This window comes from Mus musculus, chromosome 12, assembly GCF_000001635.26.
Source record: "Mus musculus strain C57BL/6J chromosome 12, GRCm38.p6 C57BL/6J".
Taxonomy (NCBI): Eukaryota; Metazoa; Chordata; class Mammalia; order Rodentia; family Muridae; genus Mus; species Mus musculus.
This window is the reverse complement of record NC_000078.6, coordinates 21156465-21173871: the sequence shown is the minus strand read 5'-3', so window position 1 is coordinate 21173871 and position 17407 is coordinate 21156465. Positions and strand designations below refer to the sequence as shown.

Below are 17407 nucleotides of genomic sequence, written 5' to 3'. Positions count from 1 at the left end.
CCTTTATGCTGAGACAGAGCTTAGAAATTTTAAGAAGAATTTAAAATAAATATAAAGTTGGATTCGGGCTGTTTTGTTTTAAGAGTTCAGGTAGCAGTTCACTGAGTGGGGAAAAATTACAGAAACAGCTCCCTAACATAAAAACCTGTTCATAAGACATTCCACAAAAGGCATCCCCAACAGAGAGCATAATCCCTTGCTATCACATAAGTAAATCAATGCTCAGTAGATAAAGGTGGAGTAGGGGGAGGGTGTACTGATGCCCAGGACAACTTCAAAGGTGGATTTCTCAAAGATCAGCTCTACCTCTGGGGCACTGTTTAATTAGCAAACACTGAAGCTATAAACAGACCAATTGAACCAGGGATGCCACAGGTGAAGTCTAGCCCTTAACCAGATCTCCCTGGAGCAGTGGTTCTCAACCTTCTTAATGCTGAGACCTCTTAATACAGTTCCCCAAGTTGTGGCGACTCCAACCATAAAACTGTTTTCATGGCTACTTCATAACTGTAATTTTGCTACTGTTATGAATTGTAATGTAAATATTTTTGGAGACCCAGGTTTGTCTAAGGGATTTTGGCCCACACAGTGAGAAGCGCTGCCCTAGGGCCGTTAACAGTGCCTGCATATTAAGGACCCATTAATGTGGGGCTTGCCAAAAGAGTTTAAAGTGAACCAACCTCAAAACACTCAGAGGCTCGATGAGGGAGGAAGAATGTCCCATCCCTCACCCTGTAATCCCTGGGATCCAGGAGTACAGTATGCTGCCTGACAGGGAGAGGAAAGAGTAGATGACCTAAACTTGCTAACCAGTTTGAGATGTGATTGTTCTAGATGACGGGGTGCTCAGCAGGTAAAGGCACTTGTCACCAAACCTGACAGCCTGAATTCCATGGCTAGGGCCCATGTGGTGGGAAGAGAGAATCGAACTGTCAAAGTTACTCTATGTGCACATAACCCCCAACCCACCCCACACAAAATAATAATTAATACATGTAACTTTTAAAATGTAAGGTACTTAAATGTGAAAGAGAGGGGCAGGAGATTCAGGGTCTGTATTGGGACTGAACACACCTGCCTCCCCAAGTTTAATACTGAGGTCAGTGTGCTACTATCAAGGGATGGAGCCACTAGGAAATCATTAGCTTTAGGTGAATTCAGAAGGCAAGGCCCTTATGGGATTGACCTTATGAGCAGAGACCCCAGAGGACTTTCTTCCTGTATCCCATGAAAATAACTGTTGGCCATGCGTGGTGGAACATAGGAGGTAGAGGTAGCTGCATCTCTGTGAATTCCCAGCCAGTCTGGTCTACATAGCATGTTCCAGGCCAGTCAGGGCTATAGGGCTATGGTCTCGAAACAAGCCAACTGTCTATAAACCACCTGAGAGCCTACCTTGGTAGCCTAATGGGGACTTCCTGTTTCTAGAACTGCAACAAGCCCCAGCTGTTCGAGGCATGGATATATAGCATTAGGTTTCGACAACCAGCGGTGCAGACTCTCAGACAGGACCTGTGGGAAGACTCCAACGTCTATTGGCTGGCTCTGTAGATACAAGGGGCTGAGAGTGACGGAGTACAGCTGGCCTCTACAAGAAATGGGGAAGCGAAGGGACCTTGAAGATGCTTTGATCTTAGCACAGTGAGACCCACGCTTCACTTCCCACCTGCAAATCTGAATGAAGAGTGTGTGCTCCCTGAAGCTGCTAGGCAGACAGAAACATGCTACTGAAGCAAGAGGAAATGAGAGTCAGGAAAGGCTTACCCTGCCTCAAGTCTCAGCCTGAAACACAGGAGGGGTGGGAAGGTCACACCCAGGCAACAGAGCCAGGGAGTATGGAGAAAGACACAGTCTCTACATGCTCTGGAAGCAACGGACTGAGCCAAGCTGCCGTAGACAAACTGGGGCCAGGCAAGAGGTCATATGGGGCCAGTCCATGACAAATCAGGACAGACTTAGGAGGGTGAAACCAGGAAAGACATAGCACAGGCCAGGCATAAATGCTCAACTGTTCTCACAGCAAAGGACCGCTCTTTCTGGACAAGTAGCCATCCTGGGACACTGAACACTAGGATCAGTCGCTGAGAACTCCTCTTTGGGAACAGCACTTTGGAGCGGAAGCTGTCTAAGCTCTGATGCCAACCGCGGTGGCCAGCAGCTGAATCCCTCACTCAATCCCTGACTTATTTCTGACTAGTTCTAAAACAACTCAAACTATCCTTAGACTCGTTTAATAAATATAAAGAATGAGTCACAACAAAGTAGTTACAAAAGGAAGTCTATAAACTGTTGCTATAACCAACATCAACATCGGAAATCATGGTCTCCTCAGGTGACTTTCCAAGCAGATGACACTTATTCTCAAACAAGGATTCCAAGATAGTACTCGGATATATATATATATATATATATATATATATATATATATATGTGTGTGTGTGTGTGTGTGTGTGTGTGTGAGACTCACAGCCTTATGACAATTCAAACTTGGCATAATGGGACTGATGAATACAAGATATCAAAAGTGAAATATTCCCCTTCCAAGGTCAGGTGCAAAGCCAGCTTGCTGGACGCACGGTATACCTCAGGGACATCTCTGACCTAGACAGTCTTCGAAAACTGTGAAACCCTGTCAGATAAGAGCTTTTGACGGTTAAACAAAGCTCTTTCCTGGGGTCTCAAGGAGAAGCAGCATTTTGATCAGACAGAGTGTACATGGAGGGAGGCCACAGCATGGCAAGATCAGGAGATGGTGAGGGACCCGAAGATGTGCATGCGGGCATGGGGAGTGGACCTCTTTTGGTTGGCCTGAGTCCAGGGGATATGTGGGAGGCTGGGCCTCACCTGGTTCCTGCAGAGTCCACTAAATATAGCAGCTGTGGCTCCAGGACCACTTTAACATGGAAGAGATCAAGGCAGCAATGTCCCCTAATAACCCATACTTGCACACTGACACTGCCTACTGGTCTCCGCCCCCATTTCTACTGCTCCTACAGACCTCCCTCATTTTTCCCACATTCTGAATGGAGCTCACTTCCACTGACTTCTGTGTGAATAAGAGGAATTCTGCTGGATTTTAAGCAGACACAGCAGTGCCTCTTGTCTTTATTTCTAAAATGCTTCCAAGAAGACAGGTAATGGAACGAGGTTTATGGTTCACCCACAGCAATGTGGGTCAGAAAGGCAAATAAATAAATGAGTGGGTGCATCAAGGCTATGGACACTTGCATCAGCCTGCACACGAGCCACACTACTCCTGTTTATCTCACTTTAAAAAGATAATCTCCTTTTTATCTCTGACAAAGTCTTGTCGGCATGTGATGATGAAATCAGTTCTCTTCAATCTGACCAGAATACAGTATCCCTGTTATACGATTCGTTAATACTCTCCAAATTATAAACTCAAAAAAAAAGCCAAGTGAATCCAATTTTTAAAAATTAAAATAAATTCTCCTGAGATGCTCTGTGAAATCTGGAATTGGTCAACGGTTGAGCATCCATCCCTTAGTGAGTTCTTGGCCTCCTGAGAAGCAACAAGGTGCTAGACATAGTGATGGCAGGCGGGCAATGGCTCTGTGACTGAACAAAGCCCCGAGCCAGCAGGAGAAGAACACACTGGGAGCAGCTCTGATCTGCAGGCCCCTTCTGCTGTCTAACTAGAGCAGTCTGTTGTCCAGGTTATCACAATGCACAGGAAGCTGAGGGTCCATGCCGAGTGTTCAAAGGACAATATTGTCCCGTTGCCTTCTGCAGGGCAGGGCCTGAGGCAAAGGACCACCTTCCAGCCCTCCACACATGTGTAAGAATCAGATTGTCCTTTGTTCCTGCTAGTTCTGACCGGGACCAGGGTGAAATGTGGGCTCTTTGCAGTCCTGAGCCTCCTGTCCCTCACACGTATCTTATTTAGGCTGTCTCTACATTTCTGCAGCAGCACTGGGAGGGCCTCACTGTGGAGGTCTTGTACAATGTCTGTAAATCTGTTCCTAAGTCTTTAAGAGAACACTGTGGAGGTTGACGTTGGTTACAGCCTCAAGTGGACGAGGAGTCAACATCAAGAGATGCACCTCTGGACAAGTCTGAAGAGTGCTCCTGGAGAAACAGAGGGAGGACTCCCAAAAAGTAGGCATTACCTTCCAGCAGGGGCCTGGACATGAGATCTAAGGGACAAGCTGACTGGTGTTAGCCGGCCCACTTTGCCCTCTGTGAGGGCACCTACTCTGCACCTTCCAACACCAGAATCCAGCTTCCTGGGCCTCCTACCTCAGACTGACGACCAATGACTGTCCTGGGATTCTCTAGGCTTTCAGCTCCGGGCTGGTGGACTGAGCATCAGCTGGTCTGCAACCTCTCTGGTGTGCTGACAGCCACTGCTGGACTACCATTCTATCTGGACCGTGAAACCTACTCATCCTGGTTCTGCCTTACCCTTCAGGTGGACAGCACAATAGGTAGATCCTGGAACAAAAGGCCAGTCAGCCTGTGGGAGAGCATCCCCGATAAGTGTAGGAGTCTGGGTGCCTGTGTATGGGTCTAAGGGACGTCCAGGCCCCCTGCTGTCTGTACTGTGACCCTCTTACCTTGAGGTGTCTCCTTTTAGTCGGAGTAGTTATCAGACAGGACAAGATGATGTCAGCAGGCTATGGAACAGTCTAGAAGTTCTTATCCTCTCTAGCACTTCTCAATGTGAGTAAAACCATGGGAACTACCCTCGGCTCATGCTCAATGCTCAGCACTAACTGCACAAGCCTCAGTGTCGGGGCACCTGGGAGCTCATCTCCACCCAGGGTGTTTGCACTGAGCAGCACCCACTTGCCCCACACCTACAGCCTCTTTTAAACCTCTACCACCATCACTATTTCTGTTTTCTGAAGGCTGACACCTTCCTGCTGAATGAGGCCACACAGACATCTGGTGACTTCTCAGAAATATTTTCCATCATTAATAGTATTTGTGTGGGGCACCCTTCCTACCATCTGCACAGCCTGCTGACTTTAAGCCAAAAGTTCCAGGGACTCTTGTTTTGTTTTGAGACAGGGTCTCAAGCTGTCCGGGCTAGCCTCTAACTTACTATGTAGCTGAGGATAGCTTTGAACTTTTGATCTTTCTGCTTCCACTTCCTGTGCTAGAATCACCTGCACATGCCACAGGCCCTGGGAACCAAGCCCAAGCTTCACCTCGTGTTCTCAGCAAATGCTCGAGCAACAGAGCTCTCCCCATTTCTGCGGTGATTTTGTTTTTCTACGGTCTATAAGTCAAGCAAACAGTACTAGATAGTTAGTGGGTTATGCTTGTGTGTTTACTCATTTTCTTTCCAAACTAGGAAATGATAGGAGAGGTGAGGAACACAGAGAGAAGTCTGCTGTCACTCATAGCACACAAGCCTCGTTTCTGCCTTCCAATCTGATGGCGTGGGCTCATGCTAGGGCAGACAGAGGCAGGGAACTGTTCCTGAGCCAGACTACAGATAATAAAACCTATTTCTGGAGTAGGTGTCCCAGTGTCTCTGATCTGTATGCTCAGTACAGGAGGCTCAACACTCACTGGCAAATGGTGACTTCACTCCCTACCCGCCCCCAGGGAATAGCGAGGACTCACCCAGCCCAGAGATATTGATTGCCTTCACAGATTTCTTCATTTTGTAGAGAACCATCCGGTCCACGTCCAAAGCCTAAAATAACAGGGAATATGTGAATTAATAACATGTTTGCATACAGACCATAACTACCAGCAGCAGCAGTGAGAACCTTCTGGGATCCCTCCCGTAAGGCCCCCGGGCTGCTTCTATGGGCTGGGTCTTTGCATAGTTTAGTCTTTCAAAGCACACAGAGTAGCAGTTCAATTGTGTTACAGGAAACCAACTGGAGAGTCTCAGGCACCTGGAGCTTACAAGCTGCCTCTGCCCACATCACCTGCTGGTCTCGACACTCTGCATCCAGGTCAGTGAATCCCACAGCCACATCTGACAGATGGCTCTACGACATCTGGGCTGTCCCTAAGCCCCTCTGTCCCTCTCACCTTGAAAGAAAGAGCAGTTTCAAGGATAGCAAGTGCCCCTCCCCACAAAGAGGGCTCTGCCCTGCCCCACCCTGCCCTGCTGGCTCCAAACAACAGGCAGCCAAGTCACAGAACCAGACCTGCCCCACACAAATGCAGCTCCGTGCTTTACATTTGTGAAGCTGTGTTCAGGAAGCTTGTTCCTAAGCCTCTCCAAGCCTCAGATTTCGCATCCAGAATCCAGCTGTAACAGGCTGGATGATTAAACAAACACTCGCATGGTTAATATTCAGCAAATATTTACAGAGCCACCTTCAGAGAGCAGCAGTAAGTGGCACTTACAACATCTGCACATAGTAGGTGTTCAACAATGGGTACAGTGACTCATCAAACTTGGGGATTTATTCTCAGCTAAGCTTCCACCAAAGAGAGAGCTCGAGCACTCTCCCACAACTCAGTTAAACAGCGAAGTAGATCAAAGGAAGACAAGTGGCTGGGACAGGAAACTGAGCACACTGGGGACCGTGAGAGTGAGACCACGTGAGCAGTAATGGTGGTGACGATTTAAAACACCCAAGTGACCTGTCATCTAAAATCGCTGAATGGGCTTCCAGCATTGGCTTTTGTAAGTCCTCCCTCAGTCTGAGGTTGCAATGGCTATTTTCTGGGGGGTAAAAAGACAGGTGAGATTGGAGTTGACAGTTTTAAATAGAAGAGTGATCAAGAGGCTCCAGATGTAGCAAAAGGGGGTGGGGGACTGTTCTTATTACATTACTGTGTGTTTGTCTCAACACACAGGATATACTCTGAGTAACCCCTTAGGTATGTCAAGATCAAACCCTAGCCCTAGGCAAGCACACACAGAGATAAATATCCCAGGTTTGGTTTTAAAGACAGCCTTGCCATATTATATAGCTCAGGCTGGACTTGCATCAAAATTTCTTATAGTGAGTTAGCTTTTTGTATATAGGGAATGATTTTAAGTGTATGTGTCCCAGAGATATGCTCCTGCCTCAAACTCAGTGCTGGGTTATAGGCCCTTGCTACCATATCTGGCTTTTTATGTGAGATCATGGTGTGTGTGTGTGTGTATGTGTGTGTGTGTGGTGTGTATATGTATGGAGTGCTGCATATCTGTGGAAATCAGAAACGGACATGAGATGTCCCCCTTCATCACTTTCTACCCTACGCCCTTGGGGAAAGAACTGTTTGGGTCATTTAACTCCCAGGATCCACCTGGCCCCACCTTCCAGCTCTGGGGTTATGGCTATGCCTGGCTTTTTTATGGTGTGGGCTCTGGGTTGTTTTGTTGTTGATTTAAGACTGAGGGCCTCATGCTTGTATAGCTAACTCTCTTACCTACTGAACCATTTCCTTAGCCCCCAAGGGAACTCTTAATGTTCCTGGGTAGTCATCTCTAATCCACTCTGGACCTTGAGATATAAGAGGGCATTTTATATCTCAAGGGAAACAGTAACTAACTCACAAAACACTGCACTGAACTGTCCCTCACAGCCTCCCCGGTCTTCCTCAGTCCTCCCCAGTCCTCAGCCTCCAAGCAATGTTTGCTCAGCCTCTATCAGAAACACTGATTCCTAAAGAGCCACCGCCCATGTGTTGGGGAGCACAGCCTGACAGACAGACATGAATCAGTGTGCTGTCACAACTGGGAGTTCCCTTCCCATGTGACAGGTCCTTGCTACAAAGCACATTTGATCTAGTAAACATGCAGTCCACGACTCCTGCAGAAAACTGTCTTGACCAGCCTCTGCAATCGACCGGAACTTATATGACCTGTATTTAAACAAGGGCCACCCTCCCCGGACCCTCCTCACAGGCAGCAGAGGACACCCACAGCAGCAGGGCTGAGCTCCCTGCAAGTCACTCAGCCAACAACACTTGCCAAAAAGCTTTGAGTGCACAGTGTAAAAGGAGAAAACATCCCACGCTTCCCGGCACTCACAACACCCAACTCAACTGAGCAGTGCAATCTCCCTGTGCTCTGAGCTTTCCTTCCCCTCCATCCATGCCCCTGGACTGTCTTCTTCACTTCTGGTTATCCCCCAAGCTTGCCCCAGTGAACTGGTTTACACTCACCCAACTCACTGTTTTCTTCTACCTCCCAACACTGTTAATTCCCTGGAATAGCCTCCTACCTCTTGACCCCCAGCTACACTGGCTGGTTCACAGCTTCATCTGGTCCTCCAGCAAAGCCCCCCCTCCACCACCCCCTCTCCACCCCCACCCCCGGTTTTCCCTCCACAGCAACTCATCTTTGGTTGGCCCACAGTACCTATGCTTGTTCAGGTTTTCAGCTGAGATTTACTAAGCACCTGGTACGTGCCTGATGTTTAAGCTGCTAGTGGAGATGCAATGGTGAACAAACCAAGAAAAGGATCCAGGAAAGATAAACGCCCAGTAAGAGCAGAAGGCCAAGCCTTGCCAGTGACCTGCTTTGCCAACCTTGGATGCCGCCTCCAGCACCAGCACTGACAACTGCCATGGCCTCTGCTGAGCACACAGTAACACTGGAACACACTGAGCCCTGTGATATACCAATAAAACTGCCTTTATTGCTTGTTACCTTCCCCAGTGACCTTCTCTAAGGCCAGGGGTTAGTGTATGTGATGGTTTGTATATTCTTGGACCAGGGAGTGGCACCATTTGGAGGTGTGACCTGGTTGGAGTAGGTGTGTCACTGTGGGTGTGGGCATAAGATCCTCACCCTAGCTGCCTAGGAGTCAGTCTTCCACTAGCAGCCTTTGGATGAAGACACAGAACTCTCAGCTCCTCCTGCACCATGCCTGCCTGGATGCTGCCATGCTCCCACCTTGATGGTAATGGACTGAACCTTTGAATCTGTAAGTCAGCCCCAATTAAATGTTGTTTTTCATAAGACTTGCCTTGGTCATGGTGTCTGTTCACAGCAGTAAAACCCTAACTAAGACAGTGTACATGTAGCATATACATCCCATTGTGCACCAGAGAGCCTGCCAAGGAATGGGACTCTATTAAGCCATGGAGCTTCCCTGAGAGAGTGCACTGTAGTAACTCAGGGCCACTAGAGGCAGGCAGGAAATAATTTCAGGAGTGGCCAAAGATGAAGGAACTGGCTGTTGCCACACTGGCTTGGAAACCAATCAGGCTTCATCTGTGTGTTGGACTCCTGGGTAATCAGCTAGCAGGCTGACCTGCTTCTCTCCAGGAGAGTTAATTGCTCTGCCCACTGGTAATCCCAGGTCACAGGGCACATCTGTGTCTGTGGCATATAGCTCAGTCCTGTTCAGAAGCAGGGGCTGGAAGTGGTGAGTTACTGAGGTACCGGGATCTGGCACTCTGTAACCAGCTGGAACTCAGATGACGCCCCACTCAGTGCTTTGGAGACCACGTTCTCACCAATCAAAGACAGCACAGGCATCTTATGCAAAGACCCTCCATCTGCGTCCTGTCCCTGTTGTTGAAGGGAAGCCGTTTCCGGCCTCGAGAATGAGTACATAAACATGCAGGAGCTGCTGCTTTCCCCTGGCTCTTCAGCAGAGAGGGACGTGAAGGTGAGTTTGGCACTTGGTGGCAGAGGTAATTATAATTGAAACCCACACAAGGGAAAAGTGGTTCCCTCCCTTCTAGAAATGTACCCCCATCACGGCGTGTATTTATAGATCATCAAGATTAAACCAGTCAGGAGAAATGAGTATGATTAAGACACAAAGACTCGTATCTATGGTCTATAAAAAGCTTTGCCAAAGCCTTATAGCCAGAAAAATAAGAAGGCTTTTGGTGGTCTCCAGAAATCAAAGGTACCTGCAATGTGGCTAAGACTCTAATGGTCACCTCCCACCATCCCTTCTTCCACAACTACTCAAACCCAGAAGGAAAAAAGGAGACAACCCTACACCCAGACGTGTAGGCAAACTACCAGCACACAGAACTGTAAAAGTCAATAAGGGCGTAAAAGAGGGCTGGCCTGGCCCGCAGCTGATGCCTGGCCAAACCCTATAAACTCAGAGGGACTAGACTCAAGCTGGCCTCTAGTTTGTAAAACAAGCTTAACAGATTAAATTTATTGCATAAATAAGACTGTAGGGATGTGTCTCAAATATTTCCAAGGAAAACAAACAACTGTTGGAGTGGTAATTGAAGATAGTGAGCCAGGAGAGGGAGCAGAGGCTATGGTGTATGGGTCACAGCAAACTCACTGCCAGAGGAGAGACCCTCACACCCCTGCTCTCGCTGCATTTTCACACCTGGTTGCCCCACACAGTAGTCACAAGCTGCAGGGGGTTCAATTAAAGTGAAAAACATTAACAGTTCACGTCTGCATACAGCTGGCTTCAGAGAAAGCTTCAGCCACATAGACCTTCTGATGGTTCCAGAATGTCCTTAGGGCTCTTCTTCCTCTGCCTCTGAAGGTCCCTCTATGCACTTGAGGGCCTCTCCCAGGGCCAGGGAAACCATCCAGGCATGCTGGTGCTCCTTGTTCCATAGCTTAGTACCAGCAGCCCCAGTCACACACCACCTTCTCTATGCAGGGTAGGTCAGTCCACCTCTCCCTAGGTCCCACAGCCTTACCAGGCAAGTTCTTTCATCCTGACGGTAGGCTAAGAGGAAGGGTGGCCTCCACAGTCTACCAAGGGAGCTGGTCTGGCTCAGGGGTGGGAAACCCTTGTTTGGTCACAACCTGATGGTATTGATGGATGGAGATATCAGGTGGATGAGGTAATGGGTGATGGAAGGCCCAATGTGACTCACCCTATTGAAGGAAGCCTTACCCCAGCCCTCAGAAATCCCACCTCCCTCAATCACGGGCCTTGACTAAGAGGTATGTTTTGAATTTCACTATAAATATTTGTGGGAATTTATTTAATTACCATCTGGCCCTTTATAGGAGAAGTTTGCTGCCTCTCACTTAGACAATCCATGCAAAGCATCCTGTGTTAGTCAGGGCTTTACTGCTGTGAAGAGACACCATGACCAAGGCAACTCTTATAAGGACAACATTTAATTGGGGCTTACAGGTTCAGAGATTCAGTCCATTATCGTCATGGAACCATCCAGGCAGGCATGGTGCAGGAGAAGCTGAGAGTTCTACATCTTCATCTGAAGACTACTAATGGAAGACTGGCTTTCAAGCAGCTAGGGTGAGGGTTAAGCCCACACACACAGTGACACACCTACTCCAACAAGGCCACACCTCCTAATAGTGCCATTCCCTGGGCCAAGCAAATACAAACAATCAAACATCCCTTCCACAGCATCAGCCAGGCCTGTGCCTTAGGCCCTGGCCTAGAAGCACTGAATTGTGCCAGTCCAGGACCAAGTTGGTCCAGACTCTGGGATTTCAAATGGACCCACATGAGAGGGAAGGGACCAACTTCCTTCCCAGAACCCAAGGATAATGACTGAAGGATAGGAGACCCACAGACACAAGGGCCACCTATGTCCTCCCCTCTTGACCCATCCCATCTCCCCTCATTCTACTTATAAAGGGCCAACCTGAGAGAAAATGACAGTTTTGAAAGCTAGCTAATAAACCCAAGCACACCCAAGGGCAGCTCTGCCAGGACAGTCACGCAAACATCAATGTCAGCCCGGTTTTTCATCTCACACTTGACTTTGAGCAAAGTATGGTGCATAAAGGACAGTGGCAAATGTTTTCAGAAAGCCATCGGGGAAGCACAGGACCACATGGCAGCTGGGAGCTTGCTATGAAGCAGGGCAATAATGGGCCTACCCTCCTTATGGGAATCAAGCAAGGCCAGGAGAGGAGCAGGTGTCATTCAAAATTAAGATCAAATTTATGCCCAAGCCAAATGGCAGCTGCAAACAGTGTGTACATCCCCAGATAAGCCAGAAGGGGGTCACGTGGTCATTATCTAATGGCAGAAGTCAAACACAAGGATATGCATAACACTCTTCAAGACAGCCCCAAACTGGACAATCCCACAAGTGTGTCGGAGGGTTAGCCCAGACAAATCGCCATGAATTTGTACCAAAGAGGGCTCCAGAGCAATGGTAGAACAGCCTTTTTGTACACAGAAGACAAATGATTTTGACAAAAATACTAAAAACAGAACACCTGCAATATTATACTGTAAAAACCCCAAATAAAATGCAAAGCTACATGTGCCACTATGCTGTGGCTAGCAAACTACAAGCTTACTAAAGGATTTAATCTAATATTCAAGTATATGACACTGCAGGACAGGCAAAGAAAAACACACCCTGGCTCCATGTTTGTCCTAATCATGGTTTCTACAAGTAGAATTCTGATCCTATTGCAGCCTGGCCAGTGAGCACACCTTCAGAGGAAGGTGCCACCATCACAGGACACCACCTTACCAACTTACTGACCACTGTGCATGGGTAAGAAGGCAGGCTATACCCTGACACAGCTCACCCAGCACAACTGCCCTCCTCTGTACAGAAGATGAGATTATAACTATTAAAAAAAAATCTCATCACAGGAAAGTAGAGAAGAATGACCAGCTTCATCATAAACCGATTATACACACACACACACACACACACACACACACACACACACACAATTCCACACACATACTGAAAACATGCCAAGTGTGGTAACTCACTCGTGAAATCCCAGCACCCAGGAGGCTTGAGGCAGAAGGATTGCTGCAGCTTTTGCATAGGCTAGAGTGTGAGATTGTCTCAACAACAACAACAATAACAAACAACAACAACAGCAGCTGAAAGCAAGAAAAAAAGATGCAGCACAGTAACACGTAACTTGGCATGTTTTCAGTATGTGTGTGGAATTGTGTGTGTGTGTGTGTGTGTGTGTGTGTGTGTGTGTGTGTATAATCGGTTTATGATGAAGCTGGTCATTCTTCTCTACTTTCCTGTGATGAGAAATGATCAGCCTCAGTGCATTCGCTTTGTTTGAGGTTTTGCCAAAGACAAATAAATAGGATTTCACTATTCTACACGTTGTCTACTTTTCTACTATCCTTCCATTGAGTGTTTGTTTACCTTTGACCACAATAACACATGGAGAAACACATGAAACAACGAAGAAAGCAGTGATACTCAAAGCTGCATATTCCCACATGTAAAAATAAACACAGAGAATCCTTGCTTGGGCGGTACAGGAAGTAATCACGTGGCTCTGGAGGAGAGGTAGAAAATGGTGCCAAGAGACTAGATTTTTGGCACTCTTTGAACAATTTACCAGGGTGTGCTTATGCATTCGTTTATTTAAGGATAAATACATGATTAACGTGAAAGCAGCTCTGTGGGCTGCAGAGGAGGGTGAGCTAACCCAGACTGTGGGTAGAAGCCTCACCCCAAAGCTCTCTGGATGTGGACACAGAGGCCACCAGGGCTGGGGCTTATGAAGTATAAAACCACAGGAGGCCAAGGGCAGCCAAGAAACACTGACCAACAAAGAAGTCAGGTGAAAGGTGGGGAAACCCCAGCAGAAGGCTTCGGGGCACAACGGGGAGAAGGGAGCGAAACGTCTCACCTTTACCCTCCATTCCAGGGCTGAAATCCACTTCCCTCTTTTCCCACAAACTGATTCTGCAAAGATAGTCTCAGTAACGCTTTTAGAACTGGAAAAAGAGGAAAACCCAAAGCTGTCATCACCCAAGAGAATCAACTACGTGGAAACCATTAGGTGCGAGGCAGCAGTCTGCCGTGACTGAACGTAATGCGGCCATGTGGAATGCACAGGCGAAGGGCAAGAGTGCACCGGTCCTCAGCTATCCCACACATCCCCAGCAAAATGGTGGGTCTACGAGGAGTAGCTTCAGTGTCATCAACTTTCAAAAACAACTACCCAGGAGACTATTCCCTGCAGACACGGATGGGGACACACCCAGCTGCTAATTAGACTCTGCTAAGGTGGTCACTATTTAGAGAAAAGGAAACAAATGCCCACGAACCCAAGCTTTGTCATGCTTCACAACTGATTATTGAAATGGACAAAAGCCTACAAGTGCCTGAGGAGACCAGGGAAGGGAAGCACACACGTCAGCAGCGCAGGTGGCATGCAGAGGCTGCTGGCACAGTCTGCACGGTGCCCTTCCCCAGGGAGGAGCCAGCAGGCCACAAGAGACCCTGGATGGTCCAAGGTCCTGATGTCTGTCTGTGTGACTGACAATCCTACTTGGTGCCCCTCTGACTGTAAACAGAGTACAGTGCTGAGGCAGGAGATGAACCATAGCAGGAGAAGAACCACACACAGACCAGAGGACATCATCCCAGGATATGCCCAGCCATTACTGAAGGCACAGAGAAGGTCAAGAGAGAACGGCACAGCAGGCAGAGACAGACACAGAGGCTGGGAAGGCGACCGACTGTTAGCTGGCAGCTGAGGTCAGCTTCTGTATCTTCCCAGGCCTAGAAGACAATGGGATCCTGGGCCAGACTGATTTCCCGAGGAAACTAGGCTCAAGCAAGCCACATAAGCAGGGAGGGAGTTGGTCTCCCACCTCCCCTCCACCGAGTCTTCAAAACTGAGAGTTCTTTGTTTCCTGAGGTGACGGGTCTGACTGAGAACACCTTCACACATAGCACATACCATAGCTCTAACTACTACTCTATCATCCCGTCCAGCTTGTTAGGTCCCACGGATGCCTTCCTGTTCTCCACAAGCTGTCATATTTGTGTTTTATGTGTTCTTTCAGAGGAACACCGTGTAACTGTCACCAGAAGTTTAAAGCAATATGCATATACTAACAGTGGAGCAAAGCAGTACTGGGTGTCTTTGGAGAAGAGACTATTCCAGGCAGCACTGAAGACATGCTCAAGAGACACTTGTCCTCCATCTTGACTATCAAAACTATTAAGACAATGGACCCCAAGGAAATGGGAATTCTCCAGGAATCCGTGGTCTCTGAAGAGCAGTCACTAGCTTCCTAAGCTGAGAATAGCAAGGCCTGCATCCTCAGCTAGGGTCAAAAGTTAGTGTTCCACATGTAGCTGGTACAGCAGTGGACACACCACCCTGGTGTCTACCGCTTCTTAGAGGGGCACAAGCTTAACCATGCCAATTAAGGTAACTGTTAAGGACAGACATTCCACCTAGGGCTGTCCTAATCATCAGGATAAATTCTTCTCAGAGGAAAAAAGTCTCCAAAACTAACGCCCACGGGAACATGGCAGAAGAAGGGGTGCAGGGTGCGTCAAGGGACAAATTTGGTAAAACACTTGCTTTCTGGATATAATGCAGCCATTGCACCCTGGGCAGTGCCATTCTATTTATATGCACAAGATCCAGCCTAACAGATACTGAGTAATATTACATCAGGCAGCACTAAGTGGCCTTAGTAGATGATGGTGATGATGATGATGAAGAAGAAGAAGAAGAAGAAGAAGAAGAAGAAGAAGAAGAAGAAGAAGAAGAAGAAGAAGAGGAGGAGGAAGAGGAGGAGGAGGGGAAGGAGGGGGAGGAGAAATGGGGAAGCTAGGAGGAAAAAGAAGACACAATGAAGACAAGAAGGTGGAAGTGTCAGGATGTAGGTGAGAGGGAGGAATGAGAGAAACAAGCAAGATATACTGTGTGCACATATGAAATGTCAAAGAATAAATTAATAACAAATAAATAATAACAAACCTTCCAGGTCAGCTCACCCCAACTTGCTGACCATTGCCTTGCCTCATAAGAAGCAACAGCAAGGTTTTTTTTTTTTTCCTCATGTGTATTTAGGTTTACAGAACATTTCCCGGCATTTCCTGCAGGATCCCCATAAGGGCAACAAGGGGTGCCCTGAGCCACCCTGGTAGAAGGGAGGTCCCTTGTCCTCTTAGCTTTAATATTTAGGGTTAAATGAGTAAAATACAAAGTGCAGGGATGAGGAGAAGTGATCACCAGGAACCCACAAAACCCTCCTCCCCCAAGTCAGAGACTCTATGTTGGGGTACTTGACTACGAGATAAGATTCCTAGCAAGCTCTTCCCTGTGCGAGGGGATCCAGCCAAGTCTGGGCTTCACCATTGGCTCTCCCTCTACAGTCCTCACAGTGTCAAAGTCAGGGGCAGAACCGGTGATGCCCCACCCACACCTACCCTGTCCTCTAAGCCATTCCAGTGAACCATACAGCTACCCCACCACCCAGGTACTCTGAGCATCAGGGGAACACACTAAATATAACTACCACAGAACGTGTATACTCTTAACAAGACAGTTAGGGGCTTAACTTCAAGTACTATACAGCAACTGATACTGGCACTCCATCCTATTAGGCAATTCTTAGGTCAGCCTGCAAAATCTTCATTCATTTTCCCAACTCAAAGCAGAAGAAAATGACCCAAATACTTTAAGAGACTCACCCCAGACTGTTTATTTGGCTTTTAACGTATCAAAGGGTTTAGAGAACAACAGCTAATTTGGGAAAGGCAAGGGCTAGTTCTCAGAGCTGTGTCCCTACTGTGTGTCCAAGACAGAGCCAGGAGGCCACAGGCAGCCCCCACAGCCCCCACCCTCACCTCTCTTTTGCGGCTGTGCCTGAGGGAAATAATACCTTCTCAACCTCCTCCCGAGCCCCCCATGCCTCCTTTAAACTCCCCCCACTAGCCAGGCAGTGGTGGAGCAAGCCTTTGATCCCAGTACTTGGAGGAGTCAAGACTTGCCTGTGTCTGAAATATAACATCTACTACTGAACTTTTCAAGGGAGAAGATTATAGATCACTGCTACCTTTGGTAGTTTTCTTGGACTTTGGCTTCTGAGTTGCTGTTTCCCACCCCATGGACCTGGCCCTTTTGCCCTGTGGTAGAAGAAGCAAGAACAGCCAGAACGTGGATGGTAGAGAAAGCTGAGGAAGCTAAGGAGGATGTCACAGGCTGGCTGCTGCCCCCATCCCCGAGCTGTCTGCCACAGCAATCATTTTTTTCAAAGATCCCTTTGAAAGTGCTGAATGGTCGTGAACCCTCTCGAATTTCTCCCACACTGGGGCTGGTCTGTCCTTCCCCTATGCCTTCTTCTGGGGCCCCTGGAGAGACCTGCCTAGATCTAAATGGAGCAGAATATGAGTCCTCAGGTGCTCGGGTAGCATCAGAGAAACACCTAAAATACAAGCAGCATGGAGGATGTTGGGTTTAGCAACACAACTGGGGGCGCAACTCCAAGGACCATACAGTAGCTGACAGTGAGCACTGGCCTGACCCCTTCCACAGCTTCCACCCTACATCTGCCATATCCACGCACTAATCTTGTGTTGCTCTGTAATCCATGTAGTGCAGTTATTACTGTAATGGAAAGACAGACTGAGGGAGGGCCGAGGATGCACAGAAACCACCAGGGCATCCTTCCTGCTCCAAGCAATTTGTTCTCTTCATCGACCCAGACTTCCTGCGAGAGCCACTGGTACTTCCATTCCTACATCTCCACATGACAATTATTTAATCTCCTGACCACACTCACCATATTCCTAAAATAGGACAGCAGCATCT

General features: G+C 47.9%; 1 protein-coding gene across 7 annotated transcripts in view; it reads right to left on the bottom strand.

Annotated features, from left to right (window-relative positions):
• The window catches only part of Asap2 (ArfGAP with SH3 domain, ankyrin repeat and PH domain 2), a 158804-nt gene that overhangs the window by 96300 nt on the left and 45097 nt on the right, over positions 1-17407 (bottom strand). For all 7 annotated transcript variants that reach the window (XR_001780443.2, XM_006515047.2, XM_006515048.2 and 4 more), the window contains exon 2: positions 5596-5668. Coding sequence is in view for 5 of the 7 variants with exons in the window: in XM_006515047.2 (XP_006515110.1) it covers positions 5596-5668 (73 nt within the window). In the remaining 2 variants the exon portion in view is untranslated. The remainder of the gene's footprint in view (positions 1-5595; positions 5669-17407) is intronic.